Source organism: Mobula hypostoma, chromosome 24 (genome assembly GCF_963921235.1).
Source record: "Mobula hypostoma chromosome 24, sMobHyp1.1, whole genome shotgun sequence".
NCBI lineage: Eukaryota > Metazoa > Chordata > Chondrichthyes > Myliobatiformes > Myliobatidae > Mobula > Mobula hypostoma.
This window is the reverse complement of record NC_086120.1, coordinates 50965243-50991329: the sequence shown is the minus strand read 5'-3', so window position 1 is coordinate 50991329 and position 26087 is coordinate 50965243. Positions and strand designations below refer to the sequence as shown.

At 41.9% G+C, this 26087-nt stretch overlaps 1 protein-coding gene across 10 annotated transcripts in view; it reads right to left on the bottom strand.

Moving 5' to 3' along the window:
- The window catches only part of gatad2ab (GATA zinc finger domain containing 2Ab), a 212835-nt gene that overhangs the window by 109527 nt on the left and 77221 nt on the right, over positions 1-26087 (bottom strand). For 9 of the 10 annotated variants that reach the window (XM_063032321.1, XM_063032315.1, XM_063032313.1 and 6 more), the window contains exon 2: positions 12764-12822. In XM_063032321.1, the coding sequence (XP_062888391.1) occupies positions 12764-12785 (22 nt within the window). In that variant the 5' untranslated portion in view covers positions 12786-12822. Of the gene's footprint in view, positions 1-12763; positions 12823-17044; positions 17330-26087 lie in introns of those variants that run through there. The other variant, XM_063032322.1, reaches the window with a different exon arrangement.

Below are 26087 nucleotides of genomic sequence, written 5' to 3'. Positions count from 1 at the left end.
TTCTTTTTTGCACATCAGATGCTTGACTGACTTTGTGGTGTTTTATTTTGTGAATTATATTGTGGTTCTTTGTTTTGTGGCTGCCTGCAAGAAGGTTGTATATGGTATACAAACTTCTATAATAATTAACTTTGAACTTTGAGATGCTGCTTGGATGCCATTCCTCCAGCAATTTGTGTGTTCCTAATTTGTCCCATATTTCTGTTGAGTTGAGGGCCTCCACTAGTCAGAGTTGACCATGGATACTGCTGCTCCCATTAATCTTCTTTCCTTGCTATTTGCCTGTAAACTTGTCTCTCACATGCCTATCAGCCCTTCACCGCCCCCCCCCCAACTGACTGTCCTGGCAAATGCTTATAGCAGAAATACTCCACAACAGCCAGTTAATGCACTACCCCACCTTTGAGATGTGTGAGGTAGCTGGAATTGAAGGATATGTGCAATCTCTACAGACAGCAAAGGCCAGGATCAAATTTGGTTCCCTAGGCTGTGTGGCAGCAGCAGTCACACTTTTGGTTTCTATCTAGGAGCTCGCATCTGAAGGCTACACAGGTGGGACAGTTCAAAGTTGGGCTCAAGTCTCCAGAAGCTGTATTAAGATCACCTCTCATCTAAACTGCAGCAAGTCTTTGCCCAGACTGGTGGATAGTAGTTCAGGTGTGACCTCACCAATGCTCTGTACAGTTTACATGGGCAAGCTGAAGTGGACACGAGGCAGAAACTGAATTTCTGTAACAGAAAGAGACCCTGTTTGGTTAACGGAGACCTCTAGTGGTACTGAACCTGACAGGTTTTAAAACAGAACAGAATTCCTAACAACAATTTGCATTTCTTTTAATACCTTGAGCACAGAAAAAATGTCAAGTGTTTCACAGGAGCATTGTCAAACAGGGCAGGTGACTGAAAACCTAGTGGAAAAGCTGGATTTTAAAGAGTACCTCAAAAAATTGTAAGAAGCTTGGGCAGGAAGATATGAACCTGAGACCTGGCACCAAGGATTTTAAATTTTATATTTGTATTTTTGGTGATACAGTGTGAAACATGATTTTTCCACCCAAAAGCCACACCACCCAGCAACCCACTGATTTAACCCTAGCCTAATTCCAGGACAATTACAAAGGCCTATTAACTTACTAACCGGCATGTCTTTGGACTGTGAGAGGAAACCCACATGTTCATGGGGAGAACGTACAAACTCCTTACAGAAGACCCTGGAATTGACCTCCAAAGCCCTGAGCTGTGATAATGTTGTGTTAAATGTTTGCTACTGTGGCACTGCTGTCAGACAGTGACAGTAAACTGCAGCACTGTCAGACACATTCCCTCACCCATCGTGTTCTCTGCAACTAAAAACATGTTTCAGCTCTTATTTTACTGTTTCTGTGGAAGGTTATTGAACCAAAACATTAATGTTTCTCTTTCCTTTCTGTGATTCAAACCTGTGCGTGTTGTCCAGCTTGTAGGGCTTCAGAATGAGGACTCAATGGTGAGCATGATCTGGTACTCTGCAAATCTCAAAAACACCCAACAAGATGGAAAAGGTGAAAGCAAAAATGATCACAAGGAATGGAAAAAGGAGCTCTGCGTGAATTAAATAGTTTTGTCAAGAGGAAATCTCCACAAAAGTTAAGCAGTTATAACATTTTCTTTTCTTGCTCCCAAGTTGGTGACTTGTTTAAAACAAAAACCTTCCTGTTTGGGATAGACTATCTCACTGAAGAACTATTAGGGTCTGCAATTTCCTCACAGTTCAGTTGCTATTTGTTTACTAAAGACTTGGTGATATTTTCAGTGGTTAAAGATGTCAAGTACATCAGTGAATCAATTAACAACAGATTATGTCATTATAGCTATTTGCTATCAAACATTCCACTCCTGTAGAAGTGATAGTTATGTTTCTCATAGACTATATGGAGAAATGTCTTGATTTAATGAATGTAATCTCACAGTTTGATCAGATCTGGTCACTCAAAAACAATGATAAGGTAGACAGGAAGGCTCAGGGCGGGGTGGGAAGGTGAGTGGGCAATGGGGAAAGATGGGGTCTGAGAAATAGAGAAGGGCAAGGTGGTGCCGGGATGTAGTGAAAAGAGTGAGGGAATGGGAAAGGAAAGAGGAACAAAAACCAAACGCTCTGTGGGAGAGAAACTGAGTGGGTGAGCTCAAAGCTTTGAGATCACAGAAGCAAGATTATCATCAAATCTGATGCAGAAGCTAAGTCTCAAACATAGAATAGTACAGCACATTACAGGCCCTTCGGCCCACAATGTTGTGCTGACCCTCAAACCCTCCCTCCCATATAACCCCCCATCTTAAATTCCTCCATATACCCATCTAGTAGTCTTTTAAACTTCACTAGTGTATCTGCCTCCACCACTGACTCAGGCAGTGCATTCCATGCACCAACCACTCTTCGAGTAAAAAACCTTCCCCTAAAATCCCCCTTGAACTTCCCACCCCTTACCTTAAAGCCATGTCCTCTTGTATTGAGCAGTGGTGCCCTGGAGAAGAGGCGCTGGCTATCCACTCTATCTATTCCTCTTATTATCTTGTACACCTCTATCATGTCTCCTCTCATCCTCCTTCTCTCCAAAGAGTAAAGCCCTAGCTCCTTAATCTCTGATCATAATGCATACTCTCTAAACCAGGCAGCATCCTGGTAAATCTCCTCTGTACCCTTTCCAATGCTTCCACATCCTTCCTATAGTGAGGCAACCAGAACTGGGCACAGTACTCCAAGTGTGGCCTAACCAGAGTTTTATAGAGCTGCATCATTACATCGCGACTCTTAAACTCTATCCCTCGACTTATGAAAGCTAACACCCCATAAGCTTTCTTAACTACCCTATATACCTGTGAGGCAACTTTCAGGGATCTGTGGACATGTACCCCCAGATCCCTCTCACTTCTCTGGGTTGAACTCCATCTGCCACTTCTCAGCCCACTTCTGCATCCTATCAATGTCTCTCTGCAATCTTTGATTGCAAACTTAAATCTGCTGTGATTCAATATTGCAAAAAAACCATGAAAACTTCCAAGGGTGGGGGGGGGGAAGGGGAGGGGTGAATACTTTTTATAGGCACTGTTTAGAAGACATTTGACAAAGTAGATGTTTCCTTCTGTGAAAGGATCTCCAGCAAGGGTCTTAGTTACAAGATGGGAACACTCATTTAAAACTGAGGTAGCTAGGAACTTCTTGCAGAGAGCAGTGAATCACTGGAATTCTTTACCCTAGAAATTGTGGAAGCTAGGTTGTTGAGAATGTTTAAAGAGGAAATACTGTAGATAAATTTCTTAGAGATAAAGGAATTGAGGAACGCCTTCTATGCCTGCTTTTTAAGGGAGAATATAGATAATCTCAGCTATGCCGAAAGAAGGCAAGGATAAAATGGAACGTGGGTCATTTAGACCAATATCTGTTCTTAATGTGGATTATAAATTATTTACGTCCATCATGGCCAAACGATTAGAAGAGTTTCCACCCACACTGATACATAATGATCAGACAGGTCTTATACAACAACGGCAAACACAAGACAATATACGAAGGAAACTTCACATTATGGATCATATTAAAAAAAATGAAATTGAAGCAATAGTGATAAGCGTGGACGCTGAAAAGGCATTTGATTCGGTTAATTGGAATTTTCCTTACAGAGTTTTACATAGATTTGGTCTACATGACACAATTATTAAAACTCTACAGGCATTATATGACAATCCTACTGCTAGGATTAAAATCAATGGATATTTATTTAATAGTTTTACCCTAGAAAGGGGCATGAGACAGGGTTGTGCATGGTCACCGCTACTCTTCGCATTATATCTGGAACCATTAGCTCAACAATTCAAACAAAATGAAGATATCAGGGGAATTACTATTAAAGGGACAGAACATAAATTGGCCTGTTTACGCGGATGACATTTTGATCTATCTAGGGCAACCAACATACTCTTTTCCCTAAATTGATGCAATCCTTTGAACAATATGGCCAATTATCAGGATACAAGATCAACATAGATAATACTTTCATATAACTATAGCCCACCAAGAGAAATTGAAAGTAGATATCCTTGAGCATGGCAAACAGAGTCTGTCAAATATTTGGGCATGGTTATGCTAAAAGATTTGGCAAAAATATCAGAATGCAATTATCAGCCTATATATAAAAAAATTAACAAAGATATGACAAGATGGAACCTAATTCCTTTTCTTGGTCTCAGTTCAAGGATTGAATCTATTAAAATGAATATACTGCCCAGACTACTATATCTCTTTCAGACCCTACCAACAGAGATTAACCAAAATCAATTCAATGAATGGAACAAGATACTATCAAGATATATATGGCAAGGTAAAAGGCCTAGAGTTCATCTCAAAACTTTGCAATTAGCCAGGGAAAAGGGGGGATGGGGCCTACCTTCTCTTAGAGATTACTACTTTGCAGCACAGTTGAGAGCTGTGATACGCTGGTGCAACCCATCATATGACACTTAGTGGAAAAACACTGAGAGGATACTTCCCATCCCCATACAGGGAATTTTGGCTGATAACAACCTACAAAGTTACATAAATACTATTGATAACCCATGGGTGAAATGGACTCTTAAAATATGGAAAACTATTATAAGAGAATATAAACCAGAGAGAGACATTGCAATTCTTAAATAGTGTACATATGACTCACATCTTATGCCGAACAAACTGGATACTAGATTTAAGGCAGCATCTCTAGGAAGAGGTGCAGTCGATGTTTCAGGCCGAGACCCTTCGTCAGGACTAACTGAAAGGCCTCCTGTCCCATGACGTTCTCATATCCCTTTTGCCAATCACCTGTCCAGCTCTTGGCTCCATCCCTCCCCCTCCTGTCTTCTCCTATCATTTCGGATCTCCCCCTCTCACTTTCAAATCTCTTACTAACTCTTCCTTCAGTTAGTCCTGACGAAGGGTCTCGGCCTGAAACGTCGACTGCACCTCTTCCTAGAGATGCTGCCTGGCCTGCTGTGTTCACCAGCAACTTTTATGTGTGTTGCTTGAATTTCCAGTATCTGCAGAATTCCTGTTGTTTGCTAGATTTAAGGACTGGACAGCTAAAGGAATAACAGCTATTTGCAATATAATGAAAGAAGAAACACTGTTCAGTTTTGAAATGCTCAAAGTGTTACTCAAAGAGAAACACTTATTAGAAAAACAAGACTTTCATCAATATTTACAGATGTGACAGTATGTTAATAGGATGGTTAAAAATGTAACCAAGACAAGTACATGTTTGATAGAGCTATTTAGAAAAGCATATAATTCAGACAACGGTATAGAATAATTTCAAGCGTGTATAAGGGTTTGTCAAATCTTAAAACACATTCGACTTCATACATTAAAAAGTGGGAGAAGGAAGGAGGGATAATATTTGAGGAAGGATGGACAATAATATGGAGGTATCAATGGAAGTGTACCAAGTTCACAGAAATGGAGGGAGTTCAGGTGGAAAAACTTGATAAGATGTTTTATTACACCCTCTCAGAAATCCCATTATGATCGTAACCTCCATTTGCTGGAGAAATTGTGGAAATCAAAATGCAAACCATTATCATATTTTCTGGGAATGCCCCATTATCAAAGACTATTGGAGTGGGATACACAATGCCTTACAAGACATCTTTAAATGTGAAATACCCTTAGAGAGTAAGACCATATATTTTGGGTATATACCTCAAGAATGGTTGAAAAGAGATAAATATTTAATGAATATACTACTGGTGGCTGGTAAAAAGACCCTTACCAGGAAACAGTTATCACAGGAGAGCCCAACTTTAAATGTATGGATGGAAATTACAATGGACATTTACAAAATGGAGAAGATAACAGCACCTGTTAATCATAAGTTGGAACAATTTGATTCATACTGGGAAAAACGGTTTAACTACATAACACCTCATAGGCCTGATTTTATTCTCACAAGTCAATGAATATGTTGTTAAAAAAAGATCACTCCCTACTTTGTACATAGTTTTCTTCTTTTGATTGTTCTTTTTTTCCCCTCTCCTTTCTATAAGCGTATACCTCAGATAAATATTATGTGGAGATTTGTGACAAATATGACGATATGATATATACGTACAGTATCTGAAATACATCTTATGGAAATGTTTGTTTAATGATGAACTTCAATAAAAAATAAATTACAAAAAAAAAAGAAAGGGAGAATATATTTGCAACTGTGAAGATCCCTGCTGCACCCAGTGACCCTGTGATCTCTGTCTCAGAGGCCAATGTTAGGTTGTCTTTAAAGATGGGAGCACCTGGTAAGGCACTGGAAACTTGTGCCAACTAACTGGCGGGAGTATTCATGGACACTTCCAACCTCTCACTGCTATGGGCGGAAGTTCCCACTTGCTTCAAAAAGGCAACAATTATATTAGTGCCTAAGAGGAATAATGTGAACTGCCTTAATAACTATCAGCCAGTTGCACCCACATCGACAGTGATGAAATGCTTTGAGAGGTTGGTCAAGACCAGACTGAACTTCTGTCTCAGCAAGGATCTGAACCCACTGCAATAGCCTATTGCCACAATAGGTCAATGGCAGATGCATTCTCAATGGCTCTTCACACGGCCTTAGACCACCTTGACAATATAAACACCTACATCAGGATATTGTTCATCGGCTGCAGGCTCAGCATTTAACACTATCATTCCCAAAATCCTGATTGATAAGTTACAGAACCTGGGCCTCTGTACCTCCCTCTGCAACTGGATTCTCGACTTCCTAACCGGAAGACCACAATCTGTGAGAATTAGCCTCGTTGACGATCAACACTGGTGCACCTCAGAGGTGTGTGCTGTACTGCTCTACTCTCTCTATACCCGTAACTGTGTAGCTAGGTTTGGCTCAAATACTATCTATAAATTTGCTGACGATGCAATCATTGTTGGTAGAATCTTAGATGGAGATGATAGGGCGTACAGGAGTGAGATATACAAACTAATGGAGTGGTGCTGCAGCAACAACCTTGCATTCAATGTCAGTAAGATGAAAGAGCTGAAGGTGTACTTCAGGAAGGGTAAGACAAAGGAAGACATACCAATCTTCATAGAAGGATCAGAAGTGGAGAGGGTGAGCAGTTTCAAGTTCCTGGGTGTCAAAATCTCTGAGAACCTAACCTGGTTCCCAATGTATCGATGCAGTTATAAAGAAGGCAAGACAACAACTATACTTCATTAGGAGTTTGAAGAGATTTGGCATGTCAACAAAAATACTCAAAAACTTCTACAGATGTACCGTGGAGAGCATTCTGACAGGCTGCATCACATGCCCTTTTCTCACTGTTACCGTCAGGTAGGAGATACAGAAGCCTGAAGGCACACACACTCAGCAATTCAGAAGCAGCTTCTTCCCCACTGCCATCTAATTCCTAAATGAACACTCCCCTGGTACCTCAACACCAGCTCTATAGCCAAGAAAGCCCAGCAGCGTCTCTACTTTCTGTGAAGGCTGAGAAAAGTCCATCTCCCACCCCCCATCCTCACCACATTCTATAGAGGATGTATCGAGAGCATCCTGAGCAGCTGCATCACTGCCTGGTTCGGGAATTGCACCATCTCGGATCGCAAGTCCCTGCAGCGGATAGTGAGGTCAGCTGAGAAGATCATCGGGGTCTCTCTTCCCACTATTACAGACATTTACACCACACGCTGCACCCGCAAAGCTAACAGTATCATGAAGGACCCCACGCACCCCTTATACAAACTCTTCTCCCTCCTGCCATCTGGCAAAAGGTACCGAAGCAGTCGGGTTCTCACAACCAGACTGTGCAAGTTTCTTCCCCCAAGCCATCAAGACTCCTCAATACTCAGTCTAGACTGACATCTACATCATTTATTATTATATTGTAATTTGTCCTCTACTGTGCCTATTGTCTTGTTTATTATTTATTGTACTGCCCTGCACTGTTTTGTGCACTTTACGTAGTCCTCTGCAGGTCTGTAGACTAGTGCAAATTTTATGTTGCTTTACGTAGTCTAGTGTAGCTATGTGTTGTCTCATTTAGTCTAGTGTAGTTTTGTGTTGTTTCCTGTAGTACCAGGGTCCTGGAGGAACGTTGTTTCGTTTTTACTGTGTACTGTACCAGCAGCTTATGGTCGAAAATGACAATAAACTTGACTTGACTCTGAACCTGTGAACACTACCTCGCTTTTCAATATATATTATATCAGTTTTTGCATGATTTTTAATCTATGCAATATACAAATACTGAAATTTATTTATTCAACTTCTATATTATGTATTGCATTCAACTGCTGCTGCTAAGTTAACATAGAACAGTACAGCACATTACAGGCCCTTCGGCTAACAATGTTGTGCCGACCCTCAAACCCTGCCTCCCATATAACCTCCACCTTAAATTCCTCCGTATACCTGTCTAGTAGTTTCTTAAACTTCACTCGTGTATCTGCCTCCACCACTGACTCAGGCAGTGCATTCCACACACCAACCACTCTCTGAGTAAAAAACCTTCCTCTAATATCCCCCTTGAACGTCCCACCCCTTACCTTAAAGCCATGTTCTCTTGTATTGAGCAGTGATGCCTTGGGGAAGAGGCGCTGGCTATCCACTCTATCTATTCCTATTATCTGGTACACCTCTATCATGTCTCCTCTCATCCTCCTCCTCTCCAAAGAGTAAAGCCCTAGCTCCCTTAATCTCTGATCATAATGCATACTCTCTAAACCAGGCAGCATCCTGGTAAATCTCCCCTGTACCCTTTCCAATGCTTCCACATCCTTCCTATAGTGAGGCGACCAGAACTGGACACTGTACTCCAAGTGTGGCCTATCCAGAGTTTTATAGAGCTGCATCATTACATCACAACTCTTGAACTCTATCCCTCGACTTATGAAAACTAACACCCCATAAGCTTTCTTAACCACCCTATCTATCTGTGAGGTAACTTTCAGGGATCTGTGGACATATACCCCCAAATCCCTCTGCTTCTCCACACTACCAAGTATCCTGCCATTTACTTTGTACTCTGCCTTGGAGTTTGTCCTTCCAAAGTGTACCACTCACACTTCTCTGGGTTGAACTCCATCTGCCACTTCTCAGCCCACTTCTGCATCCTATCAATGTCTCTCTGCAATCTTTGACAATCCTCTACACTATCTACAACACCACCAAACTTTGCGTCGTCTGCCAACTTGCCAACCCACCCTTCTACCCCCACATCCAGGTTGTTAATAAAAATCACGAAAAGTAGAGGTCCCAGGACAGATCCTTGTGGGACACCACTAGTCACAACCCTCCAATCTGAATGTACTCTCTCCACCGTGACCCTCTGCCTTCCACAGGCAAGCCAATTCTGAATCCACCTGGCCAAACTTCCCTGGATCCCATGCCTTCTGACTTCCTGAATAAGCCTACCATGTGGAACCTTGGCAAATGCCTTACTAAAATCCATATAGATCACATCCACTGCACTACCCTCATCTATATGCCTGGTCACCTCCTCAAAGAACTCTATCACGCTTGTTAGACACGATCTGCCCTTCACAAAGCCATGCTGACTGTCCCTGATCAGACCATGATTCTCTAAATGCCCAGAGATCCTATCTCTAAGAATCTTTTCCAACAGCTTTCCCATCACAGACGTAAGGCTCACTGGTCTATAATTACCTGGACTATCCCTACTACCTTTTTTGAACAAGGGGACATCATTCGCCTCCCTCCAATCCTCCGGTACCATTCCCGTGGACAAGGAGGACATAAAGATCCTAGCCAGAGGCTCAGCAATCTCTTCCCTCGCCTCGTGGAGCAGCCTGGGGAATATTCCATCAGGCCCTGGGGACTTATCTGTCCTAATGTATTTTAACAACTCCAACACCTCCTCTCCCTTAATATCAACATGCTCCAGAACATCAACCTCACTCATATTGTCCTCACCATCATCAAGTTCCCTCTCACTGGTGAATACCGAAGAGAAGTATTCATTGAGGACCTCACTCACTTCCACAGCCTCTAGGAACATCTTCCCACCTTTATCTCTAATCGGTCCTACCTTCACCCCTGTCATCCTTTTGTTCTTCACATAACTGAAGAATGCCTTGGGGTTTTCCTTTACCCTACTCGCCAAGGCCTTCTCATGCCCCCTTCTTGCTCTTCCCAGCCCCTTCTTAAGCTCCTTTCTTGCTTCCCTATATCCCTCAATAGACCCATCTGATCCTTGCTTCCTAAACCTCATGTATGCTGCCTTCTTCCACCTGATTAGATTTTCCACCTCACTTGTCACCCATGGTTCCTTCACCCTACCATTCTTTATCTTCCTCACTGGGACAAATTTATCTCTAACATCCTGCAAGAGATCTCTAAACACCGACCACATGTCCATAGTACATTTCTCTGCAAAAACATCATCCCAATTCACAGCCGCAAGTTCTAGCCTTATAGCTTCCTAATTTGCCCTTCCCCAATTAAAAATTTTCCTGTCCTCTCATTGGCTAACTTCCACAAATTCTTAATTCCTACATGAAACCAAGCCAAGAAATACAAAAAGTTCAGCAATGAAGAATGTTAGACTCATCCATTTTTCTATATGCCCCCCTTCTTCCCACATACACTATACAACAACCTGGTCCTTGTGCTGAGTAATAGAACAGCAGCCTTTTCTCTCCCCATAAACAGGTTTGTCCCCAGAATCCCCTCAGAGGAAGGAGAGGCAGTCAAAGCCCAAGGAGGCTCAAAAATATTTGAATGCAGTGGAATAAAGCAACGTGAAGAACTTTCTTCTCAGTAATCATGAGTGAGACTGATCCCTTAAAGATTTTTAGACTTCTTTTTTAAATCCTTCTGTTACCAAGCATTGCTCAGGTATAACGAAAAGAGAAATCAAGAATCAACTATGCAAATATTTTTTAAAAATATGAAATAAATTATGAAATGGAAAAATAAAGATATGTTGGCCCCAAGTTACAGAGGGAGCTGCTTTGTTGTGTTGGATTCTGATGATGTTAATCCAAGGTTCCTTCAGAAGACAGGAAAGAGACACGAACCTTTTTGCTCCACAATCATTTTAATAAGTGTTAATAGAACAAAGAAAGTTGAAAACTGACAATGATAAGGTCTAGTAAGTGAAGAGAGAGAGAGAGAGGCAAAAGAGAAAAAGGAGGAAAAAAAATAAGGCACATTAACTTCCTTCACTTATTTTAGTGCCCAGCTGCAGCACAAATGCAAGTGTACAAGTACTCGGAAATGTCAGCCATATAATGTCACAAAATTAGTAACTTTGACTGCATTCATTTTACACCATATCATCATGCATATAGGACACAGCATTCTTTTGCAAACTAGTGAATGCGGCTGCAACAAACAAAATCATGGGCTGCCACGGTGGCCTAGCAGTTAGTGCGACACTATTACAGATTTTGGAGTTCAAGAAATCGAAGTGGGCCATTTGACCCTTGAATTTGCACCACCACTCAATAAGGTTATGGCTGACATTGTAACTCAGCACCAGTTTCATGCTCTAATCCATATTATCTAATTCCACTAATATCCAAAAAAGCTATTAGACCACAAGAGCATAAGACATAGAAAAAGAATTAGGCCATATGGCTCACGAGCTGCTCCGCCATTCTATCATGGCTGATTTATTTTCCCCTCAACCCCATTCTTCTGCCTTCCATCCATAACCTTTGACACTCTAACAGCCCGAAACACTCTCCCTTGACTGGGAATTGAACTGGGTCTGCAATGGTGAGTGCAGAATCCTAACCAGTAGACCAACAGGAAATATGCCTGCAGCAGGTCAGGCAGCATCTGTGGATATAAAGGTAAAAGAGCCTTCACAGCAGGTCCCACAGGTTCCTCCGAACATCAGCAACTTTTAAATTCTCACCTCAATACAGAGGAAACTGGAGTTCCATGAGTCAGTCCTCATCGGAGGATCAGAGGAGGGGAGAGTCAGTAACTTTCAATTCCTCAGCGTTACCAATCAGAGGATCTGTCCTAAGTCCAGCAGGCAAGTGTCATTACAAAGAAGGCTCCTTTACTTTCTTTGAAGTTTGCAAAGGTTTGGTACGTCACCTAAAACTTTGACAAACTTCTATAGATCATGGTGGAGAGTACATTGACTAGAGGTATCATGGCCTGGTATGGAAACTTCAATACCCTTGTATGGAAAAGATTACGAAAAGTAGTGGATACAGCCGAGACCATCATGAGTAAAGCCCAACCCGGCATTCAGCACATCAACATGGATCACTGAACAAAAAAATCAGCGTTCATCAAGGATGCCCACCGTCCAGGCCTTGCTCTCTTCTCATTGCTGCCATTAGGAAGGAGATACAGGAACCTCAGGACCCATACCACCAGGTTCAGGAACAGTTATTTTACTCTTGAACCAAATAAGATAACTTCACTTGCCCCACAACCTCAGAACTCACTTTCAAGGGCTCTTAATCTCATGTTCTCAATATTTATTGCTTACTTTTGTGTCTCTTTGTATTTACTATGAATGCCGGAAAGAAAATGAATCTTAGCGTAGTATATGGTGACTAATATACTTTGATTATAATAAATATGCTTCCTTTCTATTTCTCCTACCAAGATCTACATTATATTCCATCTGCCACACTCTCGTTCATTTATCCTCTCTTAGCTTCTCTGCATCCACTCCACACTGGCACCTAATTTCTGTATCAGCAGCAAACTTTGATATATTGGTATAAACAAATAAGGCAGCAAATTCTCTGCACACAATCAATGCTCACCTGTCAAGTCTTGTAGAGCCATTTCTTCTGTTAAAGACTCTTGATTTTCCAAGCGTATCCTGGTGAAAGAAAAAATATTTTTAGACTGTAAGTTCATATGGAAATTTTCCTTTCACATATTGCACAAGGATATATATTGAAAGGCAAGACTAATTTTTGATCTTATCTCCCTTCCATATCATCGTCACCCCCCCCCATTTTATTTTTAGGCTGAAAGGTCTTCCTTCTTATTTTTATTTGATTTATTTAGAGATACAGCATCGAACAGTGCCTTCTGCCCCAACAAGTCATACCATCAACAACCCCCGATTTAACTCTCGCCTAATCACAGGACAACTTACAATGACCAATTAACCGACAAACAAGTACATCTTTGGAACGTGGTAGGAAACCCACGTGCATATGAAAAGAACGTACAAGCTTTCTTACAGAAGCTGTCAGCATTGAACTCTGGCACACTAAGCAGTAATAGTGTCGCGCTACGCTAATGTGATGCCTGATTTAACCCTTGAAGCTCTATTCCAGTTCCATCAGATGCTATGAAGGAGATACACCGAGCCATGCATACATTTTCCAACATGAATAACGACGCCAATAAGACAATCTCTCTATAGAGCAACACACACAAAATGCTGGTGGAATGCAGCAGGCCAGGCAGCATCTATTGGAAGAGGTACAGTCGACGTTTCAGCTTAACACCCTTCGTCAGGACTAACTGAAAGAAGAGATAGTAAGAGATTTGAAAGTGGGAGGGAGGAAGGGGAGATCCAAAATGATAGGAGAAGACAGGAGGGAGAGGGATGTCTTCCAATAGATGCTGCCTGGTCTGCTGCGTTCCACCAGCATTTTGTGTGTGTTGCTTGAATTTCCAGCATCTGCAGATTTCCTCGTGTTTGCCTCTCTATAGAACAGGCCACTTAAGATCAACTACAACACACTAAATTAATTGAATGCAGACGAAGAATCTAACCTGGGACATTGCCACTCCAATGTTTTCCTTACACAACTTGCCTTAAGGTTTTCAAATGCTTGCTGAGGAGTTCTGTAATTGGACTTTTGGGAGCACATTATTGAAACAGTGATTCATTGGCTTGGTCAAATGGCCTCAAAGGGAGACACTCTTTGCAAAGCCTAAAGTAGTTTAGTCCAGTGCATAAAATATGTCCAAATATAAGCACTAAGAGAAAATAGCTTAGTCCAAAGGCAGAAGTTTTGACAATGGAGTCCATCCCCACAGCTGAAATGCTCAGCTTTCAGGAAATACAATAAGTTTTCACTCCTGTGCATCTTGTCATTTTTCTGAAAGTATTTGACAAGGTGCTACATAAAAGGCTGGTGTACAAGTGTACACCACTTGGGAAAAGGATGTTAGCACATTTTGGAGATGTTTATACGATTTATGTCTATGTGCATGAAGATTTAAGAGGCAGGCGTGGCAAGTGGTTGGAAAGACAAACAGAAGTTTGACCTTTATTACAACAGGAAATAGGGATATATTGCTGTAATTGTGCATGGTACTAGTGAGGCTACACTTGGACTTACTGTACAGCTTGGTCGCATTATTTAAGAAAGCACGCACTGGCAATGGAGGCTGCTCACAGAGATTCAATGGGGTGCCAACGTATCCCATCAGGATTGGCAAATGAAAATTAGATCTATATTCTTTGGAACAAGAACAGGATGATCTTACTGTGCCTTTAAAAAGTATTCACCCGCCTTGGAAATTTTCATGTTTTATAATATTGAATCACAGTGGATTTAATTTGGCTTTGTTTGACACTGATCAACAGAAAAAGACTTTTTCATGTTAAAGTGAAGACAGATCTCTACAAAGTGATCTAAATTAATTATAAATATAACCACAAAATAGTTGATGTATTCACCATCCCTCCCCTTTAATATGACACACCAAAATCATCAGTGCAGCCAATTACCTTTAGAGTCACATAATTAGTTAAATAGTGATCACCTATGTGCAGTCAAGGTGTTTCAACTGATTGTAGTAAAATACACCTGAGTCAGCAAAAACTACACCATGAAGTCAGTTAAGTCAATCACGAATTGGAGAAAATATGGCAGAGATGTAAATCTGCCTACAGCAGTTGTCCTCAAAAACTGAGTGACTGTGCAAGAAGGGGACTAGTGAGGGAGGCCACCAAGAAACCTATGACAACTCTGGAGGAGTTACAAGCTTCAGTGGCTAAGATGGGAGAACAACTTTTGCCTGAGAAAGTCACCGTTTAAAAAAAACCTCACGTGAAATATCGGCTAGAGTTTGCCAGAGACATGTAGGAGACTCTGAAGTCAGCTGGAAGAAGGTTCTATGGTCTGATGAAACCAAAATTGAACTATTTGGCCACCACACTAAGTGCTAAGTGTGGAGTAAGCCAAACACTGCACATCATCAAAAAACTTAAAAAACATGGTCCAGAACATCAACCTCACTCATATTGTCCTCACCATCATCAAGTTCCCTCTCATTGGTGAATACCGAAGAGAAGTATTCATTGAGGACCTCGCTCACTTCCACAGCCTCCAGGCACATCTTCCCACCTTTATCTCTAATCGGTCCTACCTTCACCCCGTCATCCTTTTTTTCTTCACATAATTGAAGAATGCCTTGGGATTTTCCTTTACCCTACTCGCCAAGGCCTTCTCATGCCCCCTTCTTGCTCTTCTCAGCCCCTTCTTGAGCTCCTTTCTTGCTTCCCTATATTCCTCAATAGACTCATCTGATCCTTGCATCTGAAACCTCATGTATGCTGCCTTCTTCCACCTGACTAGATTTTCCACCTCACTTGTCACCCATGGTTCCTTCACCCTACCATTCTTTATCTTCCTCACCGGGACAAATTTATCCCTAACATTCTGCAAGAGATCTCTAAACATCGACCACATATCCATAGTACATTTCCCTGCAAAAACATCATCCCAATTCACACCCACAAGTTCTAGCCTTATAGCCTCATAATTTGCCCTTCCCCAATTAAAATTTTTCCTTCCTCTCTGATTCTATCCTTTTCCATGATAATGCTAAAGGCCAGGGAGCGGTGGTCACTGTCCCCCAGATGCTTACCCACTGAGAGATGTGACCTGACCTGGTTCATTACCTAGTACTAGATCTAGTATGGCATTCCCCCTAGTCGGCCTGTCCACATACTGTTATAGGAATCCGTCCTGGACACACTTAACAAACTCTGTCCCATCTAAACCCTTGGAATTAATCAGGTGCCAATCAATATTAGGGAAGTTAAAGTCACCCATGATAACAACCCTGTTATTTTTGCACCTTTCCAAAATCTGCCTTCCAATCTGCTCCTCTGTATCTCTGCTGCTACCAGGGGGCCTACAGAATACCCCCAGTAGAGTAACTGCTCCCTTCCTGTTCCTGACTTCCACCCATACTGACTCAAAAGAGGATCCTGCCACATTACCCACCCTTTATGTAGCTGTAATAGTATCCCTGACCAGTAATGCCACCACTCCTCCCCTTTTCCCCTCTCTCTATCCCTTTTAAAGCACTGAAATCCAGGAATATTGAGAATCCATTCCTGCCCTGGTGCCAGCCAAGTCTCTGTAATGGCCACTACATCATAATTCCATGTATGTATCCAAGCTCTCAGTTCATCACCTTTGTTCCTGATGCTTCTTGCATTAATAAACCTGATTCTATGAGGAACTGGCATAATGGAGCTGCTGACAGAGCTGTCGCGTCAGCTCCAGTAATCCAGATTAAACCTTGATCTCCAGTACTCCCAGTGTGGAGCTGGCAAGTTCTCCCTGCAAGAGTGTTGCTTCCCCTGACATGCACCCACATTCCTTAGATGTGCAAGTTGGTAGATTAACTGGTCACAATAAATTGCTCCTAATATATTGGGTTCAGTGTAGAAGAACTGTAAACGGGTACTTGGTAGTTGGTATGGATTTGATGGGCTGAAGAGCCTGTCTCCCTTCTTAATATCTCTGTGGGAAGAGAGAAGGCCTGTGGCAGAACAGCCATGAATGACAAGGCAGTATTCAGAACTCAATGACAATGAAGGACACCTCTGAATCAGAGAGGATTTGAATGAGATGAATTGGCATCCTGTTCCTGGTATCCTTCGAAATTTTAGAGGATGCACACCACTGCCGGTGCGCCATACATGAAATTCTGCAGATGCTGAAAATCCAGAAAAACACACAAAATGCTGGAGGAACTCATCGGGTCCAGCATCATCGATGGAAATGAATAAACAGTTGCTGAGAACCTTCATCAGGACAGTACATGTTGATGATACATACTGCAGCTAGTGTGCCGATTGTGAAGGAAATCAAACTTCTTTAGCCTTCCACCACAAAGGGAAGAATTCTGTCTTAGTATCCTGATATGCACTGCAGATCGTAGAGAGCACTGGAGAACCAAGCAAAATACTCAGCATCTGTCCTGCTCCTGTAGGTGTAATATGTGTAGCTCATCTTGTTAAACTTGCAATCAACAGTTCCAGGTGTGAAGTAGTGAGATTACACTCAGACTTTCAGCCCACAAGCTCCATACGGTGAATGTGCAGTTACTCAATGCCAACAATGAATGCACCAATCCAAGGCCATGACAACCCTAAGCAAATAAACAAAATGAAGATAGTTTTAGGTGTAGTAAAAGGCTGCTCTCAAGTCTGGGAGAGTCCAGGGTGATACTGACTGGAACCAGAAGGCAACAGATTTTCGACTATTAAGTTTTACATCCCAGGTAAGTTGGGTCTTGGGAGAATATGGATCCCTGGGTCACTAAGTGAAAACTACTAAGTACAAACTACTTTTGGGAGATCCACTAAGGGGTCTCACTTACACAGAATTTGACGTTCTGCAGAATCCAGTCACCTCATTCTTCTTTACTCTTTCTTCCCAAGTGTGTCATTCCCTCGACACCTTGACTTCCTTGTGATACTGTTAAGTCAGCAATCTCAGCACGACCTTCAACTTCGGACAGTGGTTATTGTTCTATCTGTTCATGTGAGGCACATATCCTAAGACAAGCTGTGTTTAACTTTCTGTTCATTTGTATTTAGAATAAGCTCTTCTAGCCCTAATAGCCAGCAACTTCGGAAAACCATGATTTAACCCAAAGCTAATTACAGGACAATTTATAATGATTGATTAATTTATTTGGTATATCTCTGGACTGTGGGAGAAAACCAGCACACCCAGAGAAAACCCACACATTCCATGGGGAGGATGTACAAACTCCTTACAGAGAACACCAGAATTGAACTCTGAACTTTGATGCCCCAAACTGTAATGATATCTCACTAACCGTTACGCTACTGTACATAACGCTGCTGACTCAGGTTTAACAAACCCTTCCCATACCTTTCAAAATTTGCCTCCACCACCTCTTAGTGAAATCCACAGTGGGAGAAAAGGCTAAGTTGAGGTAACTATGAACCTTTGCTGAAATGGCCACGGGGCTGGCAAATTCCAAGTTCCTGGATACATAGGGTGAGTGCTTCCAACCCAGACCCCCCCCCCACCACTCCTCAAATTTCAGAGTACCGACGATAGAGATTTAGAACAGCAATTCTATTGAACATCAACTTTAAATACAACTCAATAAGTGTAGGAATGGGCAAAAGAAATCAGGAAGGTCAAAACTTTGATTTCATGTCTTTTGTTCTATGGGGCGCCACAGTAGCATAGCAGCTAATGCGACATATTACAACTCGGGGTATCCAACTTCAATCCCGGCGTCCACTGTAAGGAGTTTGGGTATCGTCCCCATGGAATGTGTGCACTTCCTCCAAGTTCTCCAGTTTCCTTGCACAGTCCAAAGACGAGGTCAAATATTAATTTGAGAAAGTTTTATTTTTATCAAATTCATTATGTGATAGGAAGTTAGGTCACAGACAAGATCTGATACTGCATACTCCTGGTAGTTTAAAACCAACTCTAGGCCATATCCCAACATAACTGCTTCATATTAAAATGTTTGGTCTTAGATGGGAGGGTGTTGTTCTTACTCATTTGGGTGCAAACATACCAAAAACACTCACTCCAGATATCAGTGAGCCATTTCATCATATGACTCAGTCTTTCAGAAGATCAAATGATAGAAGAAAAAAGTTAAAAATAATTGGTCATTCCCTTATTCAGAGGGAGAAAATAGTAATTCAAAAACGCTCACCTTTCTACCCATAACTGAAAATCCCTGATGAAACTCTTCTAGGATTCAAACAGCACAAGGGATGACAGGCACCACAAACATGCACCCACATTAATTACTGGGTACAAAATACTTTGGTTGTTACATCAACACGACTGAAAAAAAAATCAGGAGAAAAATACAAATACAGACGAGGCAGGCAACCCCTAATTATTGCAGAGGACTGCATTCCTCAAAAATGGACCGTATTGTGATCTGACGTAATTCTATCCTGTGTCACATATACATGTGCCAAGAAACAATAAATTTTTAAAATCGTATTTATTTTTTTCTCACAAATTCTGTGAGAACATATTTTATTCCTTACCTTAAATTTCTGAAGTAAAATGTGAATTCTATAAGGTCAGATTTCCATAAGCCAATCAGCTGTAACGTGGACGTCACCTGTATTATCTACTTCACTATAATAACCCAAGACCAATTTTTACTGGACTTTATGGACTGAGGAAAATTGTAATTTCAAAATGGAAAAAAATGGCTACCAACTGCAAATTTGTTAGACTTGAGGAGACAGAGTGTCAAGTGATTTTGTTAGGTTGTACTTATGTGGCATGTACAACTGACTGGTGGCAACTTAAGTGCCACACAAATGTAAGAGCTGTTTAAAAGGATTGATTTCACTCTGACAAATAGTCTTGCAATTATTAGCCTACTGTTTCAGCTTCAAATGCCGAGAATAAATTCTTGCATTGTGTGAATTCAGAAATGCACTATGTCCTGAATGTAGGCTCATCCATACAAATTATTAGAATATCCAAAGATCATTAAGGGTAAAGATAAATCACAAGATTTCTATAGTTTACAAGATGGATAATCTATAGAACCGGGTGAGGAACTTTTTACTTTCAAAGCATGGAACAAAGCCAGAGATATCAGTGTTGAAATTGGTTTGATCCTTTTAATCATAAAGCAGAAATTGAGTGTCTTCTTTCCTACAACCAAAGTCCTTGCTAAATGAGTCCATTCCAACCAGTAGAATAGTGGTGGAAGACAAACACAAAAAACAGGAGTAAGCCCTTTACATCCTAACCCTGCTCTGCTATTCTATATCACAGTTGATCCTCTACTTGAACACTTCCCCTTCCCCCACGGCCCTTGATTTTCTTAAAAGTCCAAACATCTATCGATTTAACCTAAATGGTGAGCAGAATTCTGCTCCTGTGTCTTAAGGTCTAAATCAGTTCATGGTTTAGAATCTTCAGCACTCTGCAATGCAGAACTTGAAACATTCACAATTCTTAAGATTGGGAAAAATAGTCTCTTGCTATTTAAAAACGCAAACACGAGGAAATCTGCAGATGCTGGAATTTCAAGCAACAGACATAAAAGTTGCTGGTGAATGCAGCAGGCCAGGCAGCATCTCTAGGAAGAGGTACAGTCAACGTTTTGGGCTGAGATCCTTCATCAGGACTAACTGAAAAAAGAGCTAGTAAGAGATTTGAAAGTGGTGGTGGGGGTGGGGGGGGAGCTCCAAAATGATAGAATACAGGAGGGAGAGGGATGGAGCCAAGAGCTGGACAGTTGATTGGCAAAAGGGATATGAGAGGATCATGGGACAGGAGGCCCAGGGAGAAAGACAAGGGGGAGGGGGGAAAATGCCCAGAGGATGGGCAAGGGGTACAGTGAGAGGGACAGAGGGAGAAAAAGGAGAGAGAGAGAGAGAGAGAGAGAGAGAGACCCGTATGGGTCCTAGCTATGCCTGCCTTTTTGTTGGCTTTGTGGAACAATCTATGTTCCGTGCCTATTCTGGTATCTGTCCCCCACTTTTCCTTCGCTACATCGATGACTGCATTGGCGCTGCTTCCTGCACGCATGCTGAGCACGTTGACTTCATTAACTTTGCCTCCAACTTTCACCCTGCCCTCAAGTTTACCTGGTCCATTTCCGACACCTCCCTCCCCTTTCTAGATCTTTCTGTCTCTATCTCTGGAGACAGCTTATCCACTGATGTCTACTATAAACCTACTGACTCTCACTGCTATCTGGACTATTCCTCTTCTCACCCTGTCTCTTGCAAAAATGCCATCCCCTTCTCGCAATTCCTCCATCTCCGCCGCATCTGCTCTCAGGATGAGGCTTTTCATTCCAGGACGAGGGAGATGTCCTCCTTTTTTAAAGAAAGGGGCTTCCCTTCCTCCACCTTCAACTCTGCTCTCAAACGCATCTCCCCCATTTCAGGCACATCTGCTCTCACTCCATCCTCCCGCCACCCCACTAGGAATAAGGTTCCCCTTGTCTTCACCTACCACCCCACCAGCCTCCGGGTCCAACATATAATTCTCCGTAACTTCCGTCACCTCCAACGGGATCCCACCACTAAGCACATCTTTCCCTCCCCCCCCGCCCCGCTTTCTGCAGGGATCGCTCCCTACGCGACTCCCTTGTCCATTTGTCCCCCTCATCCCTCCCCACCGATCTCCCTCCTGGCACTTATCCTTGTAAGTGGAACAAATGTTACACATGCCCTTACACTTCCTCCCTCACCACCATTCAGGGCCCCAGACAGTCCTTCCAGGTGAGGCGAGGCTTCACCTGTGAATCTGCTGGGGTGATATACTGTGTCCGGTGCTCCCGATGTGGCCTCCTATACATTGGCGAGACCCAACGCAGACTGGGAGATCGTTTCGCTAAACACCTACGCTCTGTCCGCCAGAGAAAGCAGGATCTCCCAGTGGCCACACATTTTAATTCCACATCCCATTCCCATTCTGATATGTCTATCCACGGCCTCCTCTACTGTAAAGATGAAGCCACACTCAGGTTGGAGGAACAACAGCTTATATTCCGTCTGGGTAGCCTCCAACCTGATGGCATGAACATTGACTTCTCTAACTTCCGCTAATGCCCCACCTCCCCCTCGGACTGCATCTGTTATTTATTTATATACACACATTCTTTTTCTCTCTCTCTCCTTTTTCTCCCTCTGTCCCTCTCACTATACCTCTTGCCCATCCTCTAGGCTTTTCCCCCCCTCCCCCTTTTCTTTCTCCCTAGGCCTCCTGTCCCATGATCCTCTTGTATCCCTTTTGCCAATCAACTGTCCAGCTCTTGGCTCCATCCCTCCCCCTCCTGTCTTCTCCTATCATTTTGGATCTCCCCTCCCCCTCTCAAATCTCTTACTAGCTCTTCTTTCAGTTAGCCCTGCTCAGTTCTTCCAGCATTTTGTGTGTGTTGCCAGGATTTCCAGCATCCGCAGATTTTCTCTTGTTTGCGACCCTGGTAAACCTCCTCTGCACCCTCTCTAAAGCTCATCATCAGTTCAGCGACTGGATGTTCACTGATGTTTGCACAATGTTCAAGCCTATTCACAACTTTTCAGTAATGAAACAATCCAATGCTTGCAGACAACAAGATCCAGACACGATTTCTGAAGTGATGAGTGATACTTGTACCACAAACATGATAATGATCCCAAAAGAGACGGAAACCATCTACTTTTTACAATAATTGCAGTCCCATCAACATCCTAGAGGTCACTACTGAACAGAAAGTCAACTATACCAGCCACAAAAATATAGTGAGTACAAGAGTGGGCCAGAAGCTTGATATCGCTGGTCTTTCTATCATCAAGGCAGAAGTATGATGCACTGTTGGCCTTCTTCAAAAAGCTCAATAGCAACACATCTCACTTGATAAGCACCTTAACCCCACCTCTCCCCACACGCACTAAATATTCATTTAGAAGTGGGAACAATTTGGGTCTGCTCCACCATCCAACACAATTGAGGCTGGTCATCCACTCCTCTACACATTCACACCTTGCATCACAGCCTGGTATGGAAACACCAATGCTCTCAAACAGAAAAGCCTATAAAAAGTAGTGGATAAGACACAGACCATCACAGGTAAAGCCCTCCCCACCACGAAGCACATACACATGGAGCACTGTCACAGGAAAACAGCATCCATTATCAAGGACTGCCACCATCCAGCCCGTGCTTGCTGCTGCCAACAAGGTGGTGGTACTGGAGCCTCAGGGCCCACACCACCATGTTCAGGAACAGTTATTACCCCTCAACCATCAGGCACTTGAACGAGAGGAGATAACTTCATTCACCCCAACACTGAATTGTTCCCACAACCTATGGACTCATTTTCAAGGACTCCTCATCTCGCATTCTCAATATTTATTGTTAATTAATTAATTATTATTGTTGTTATTTGTTTCTTTGTATTTACTGTGAATGCTCACAAGAAAATGAACCTCATAGAGATGTATATGCACTATGATAAATAAATTTACTTTAAACTTTGATATCCTCTGATCTTTTCCGTGGAAGAGAATTGCAAGATTAATCACAAAACTTTTTCCTGAGTTTAAAATGCATTTCCTGTACCCTGAGATTATGTCCTCTGCTTTGGTCACTGTCAAAGGGAAAAGCCTCCTCATATCCAATCTAGCTAGTTCTTTAGGAATTTTATACATTTCTCCAAGATCCCCTCACAGTACTACAGTGAATATACAGTAGGCAAATCAGCCTGACCTTTTGTGTACCAGTCTTACCATACCAGAAACCAGTAAAATCTATGCTGCATTCCCTCCATGCCAGAGTAACCTTCATCAAATAAGGAGACCAAAAACTGCACTCAAAAATCTGGATGTGATTTCACCATGACCCATAAGGGTTGCAGCAAGATATCAGTGCTCCTAAACTGAAATCTTCTTGCACTGGAGGTCAACCAACCAAATAAGACAACCCACCTTTATCTGTCATGCCTTTGCATAGTCACCCGACTTGTTTCAATTTCTTTGCATCCTCCTCACAAATCACCACCCCCACATTTCCCGAACCTCACCCCCTTCTCAACTTTGTGTCATTTGCAAACTTCCTTCAGCCAAGTAATACATTCTGTGAACAACTGGACCAAAGGATCTCCATGGTTCCCATCTTCCCACCAGCTCTCAGTCCATGCCAGCAATTATCCCCAATCTCATGTGTTTGAATTTTGTACATAAACGCTCTGAAATAGAATCCTTCTGTCCATGCACATCTACTGATTTTCCCTTATTTATCAATCATTCTCAAAAGTTTCCAGTAGATTTGTTAAAAATGATTTCTCTTTTCCAAAACACACGCTGACTTTATTAAATTCCTTTCAAAGTGTCCTGTTATTGCATCTCCTATGAAAGATTTCAGTGTGCTTCAGCACAATGGTTCAGCTCCCTTCCTCGTTCTTTATTATCAGCAGGAAAGTCACATTTACCCTGCCCAATCTATAAAAGAACCCCAGAGCATAACAGACATTTGACTTTGAGGGTCCTCATCACTTTGTGGACTATTTCCCTTTGCTTTCTAGGATGATGGTTACCAGAGCCTCAGAATTTAATGGCTTTTAAGCATGAGGAATTTCCCCAATACTGATTTCTTTCGGTTCTTGCCTTTCCCCAGACCCATACTTCCCTAATATTTGGGAAGTCACTTGTATTCTCCTTTATGGAGGTAGGAACAAAGACGTGTTAAATTGGCCGGCAATTTGTTCCCAATTACAATTTCTCCCATTTGACTGGAGGAAATCTCATCTATTTCAGTAATCCTTGGTTCTTGAATTATTTACAGAAACTTTAACAGTCATATTTTAAATACCCTGCAGTTTCCTTTGTTCATATTCAGGATCCCATCCGAAGTTTAAAGTAAATTTATTTTCAAGGTATATATACGTCACCATATACAACTCTGAGATTCATTTGCTTGCAGGAATTCACAGTAAATACAAGGCAATAAAACACTCAATAATAACAAATACATAAACAATCAATATTGAGAACATGAGATGTAGAGTCCATAGCTTGTGGGAATAGTTCAGTGTTGGGGTGACTTGAAGATGACCTCTCCACTGCACAACTATAGAAGCATCTTGTATCTTAATGAAGTAGTTTATCAGGTTAGAAATTGTGCTTCCCTGAGGGACACCTTGCTGCACAATACCAAGTTGTGGTTAGCCAGTTCTCTGATGGGTTTCTCAACATAGTTTATACAAAAAATCATATACCTGCGGGGATTACTTCACCACAATCTTACAGCTAATTTGGTTTGAACAATCATTGTTCAGATCATTGTCACTTCACAATGCAACATGCCTCAAATTCCCATTTATTCCATTCTGTACATCACTTCCTCCTGCTATCTGACAGCCCCCTTTATTGGTTTCTACTCAGTGTATCATAAGCCCACCGTAACAGATTCCAGATGATTTCTGAGCCAATATCCTTCCTCAGCATTCTGTTCTCCTTTCCTAAGACCACAGTCCTCCTCCTTTTTACCTGTCCTTTCTAAATGCTGAATATCCTTGCACTTTCCATCAGTCACTCCACAGCTAGACAGTAACAAAATCACAACAGCATGCAGCTATTTGTGCTGTTAGTTCATCTATATTATAGCATAATCCCTTTAATATGTTATCTTTCAAATTATTAGCTCTTTCAGCCTTTCACCATTCCTTTCACTATCTTCCACTTTTTCATCAGTTTTTTTCCTCCTTGTTGGTAAGTTGTATATAAAATTGACTTGCACACAAAAGGGTTGCTCTATCTGTAAACAGAGATTGGATTGACTTAGATTGTTTTCTCTAGAATGTTGGAGGCCGAGGGGGAGAACAGATAGAAGTATATAAAATTATGATCGGGTAGATAGTTATTTTCCACTGGGCTAAAATGTCAAATCTTAGAGGGCATGCATTTAAGGCGAGAGGGACTAAGTTTGAAGTTGAGTAAGGGAAGTATTTTTTAACTTGGTGTTTGGTGCTTGAATGTGCAGCCAATGGAAGTGGCAAAAACATATGATGTATATTCTCCACATCTAATGTACAGAATAGAGGAAACAAGGCAAACTCAGCGGATCATATAAGAGCTGTGAACATTGGATAGTCAACATTGCAAGTTGATATCCATCAGTTCAGACTAAAGATATCAGCACGAAACTTTATCAATTCCCATCCACAGATACTGCTTGTCCACTGAGTTCCTCTAGCATCTGCAATACTTAGCATACACTGATGGTTGTTTTGTGCTCATTGGCACTCCTAGAAAGGAAGATCTCAAATTTGCCTTAAGAACAAAGTTCTAAAATGGTGCACCATTTAAGGAAGGCCATGCAGTTTATCAGTAACCAGAACTGAACTTCACAAATT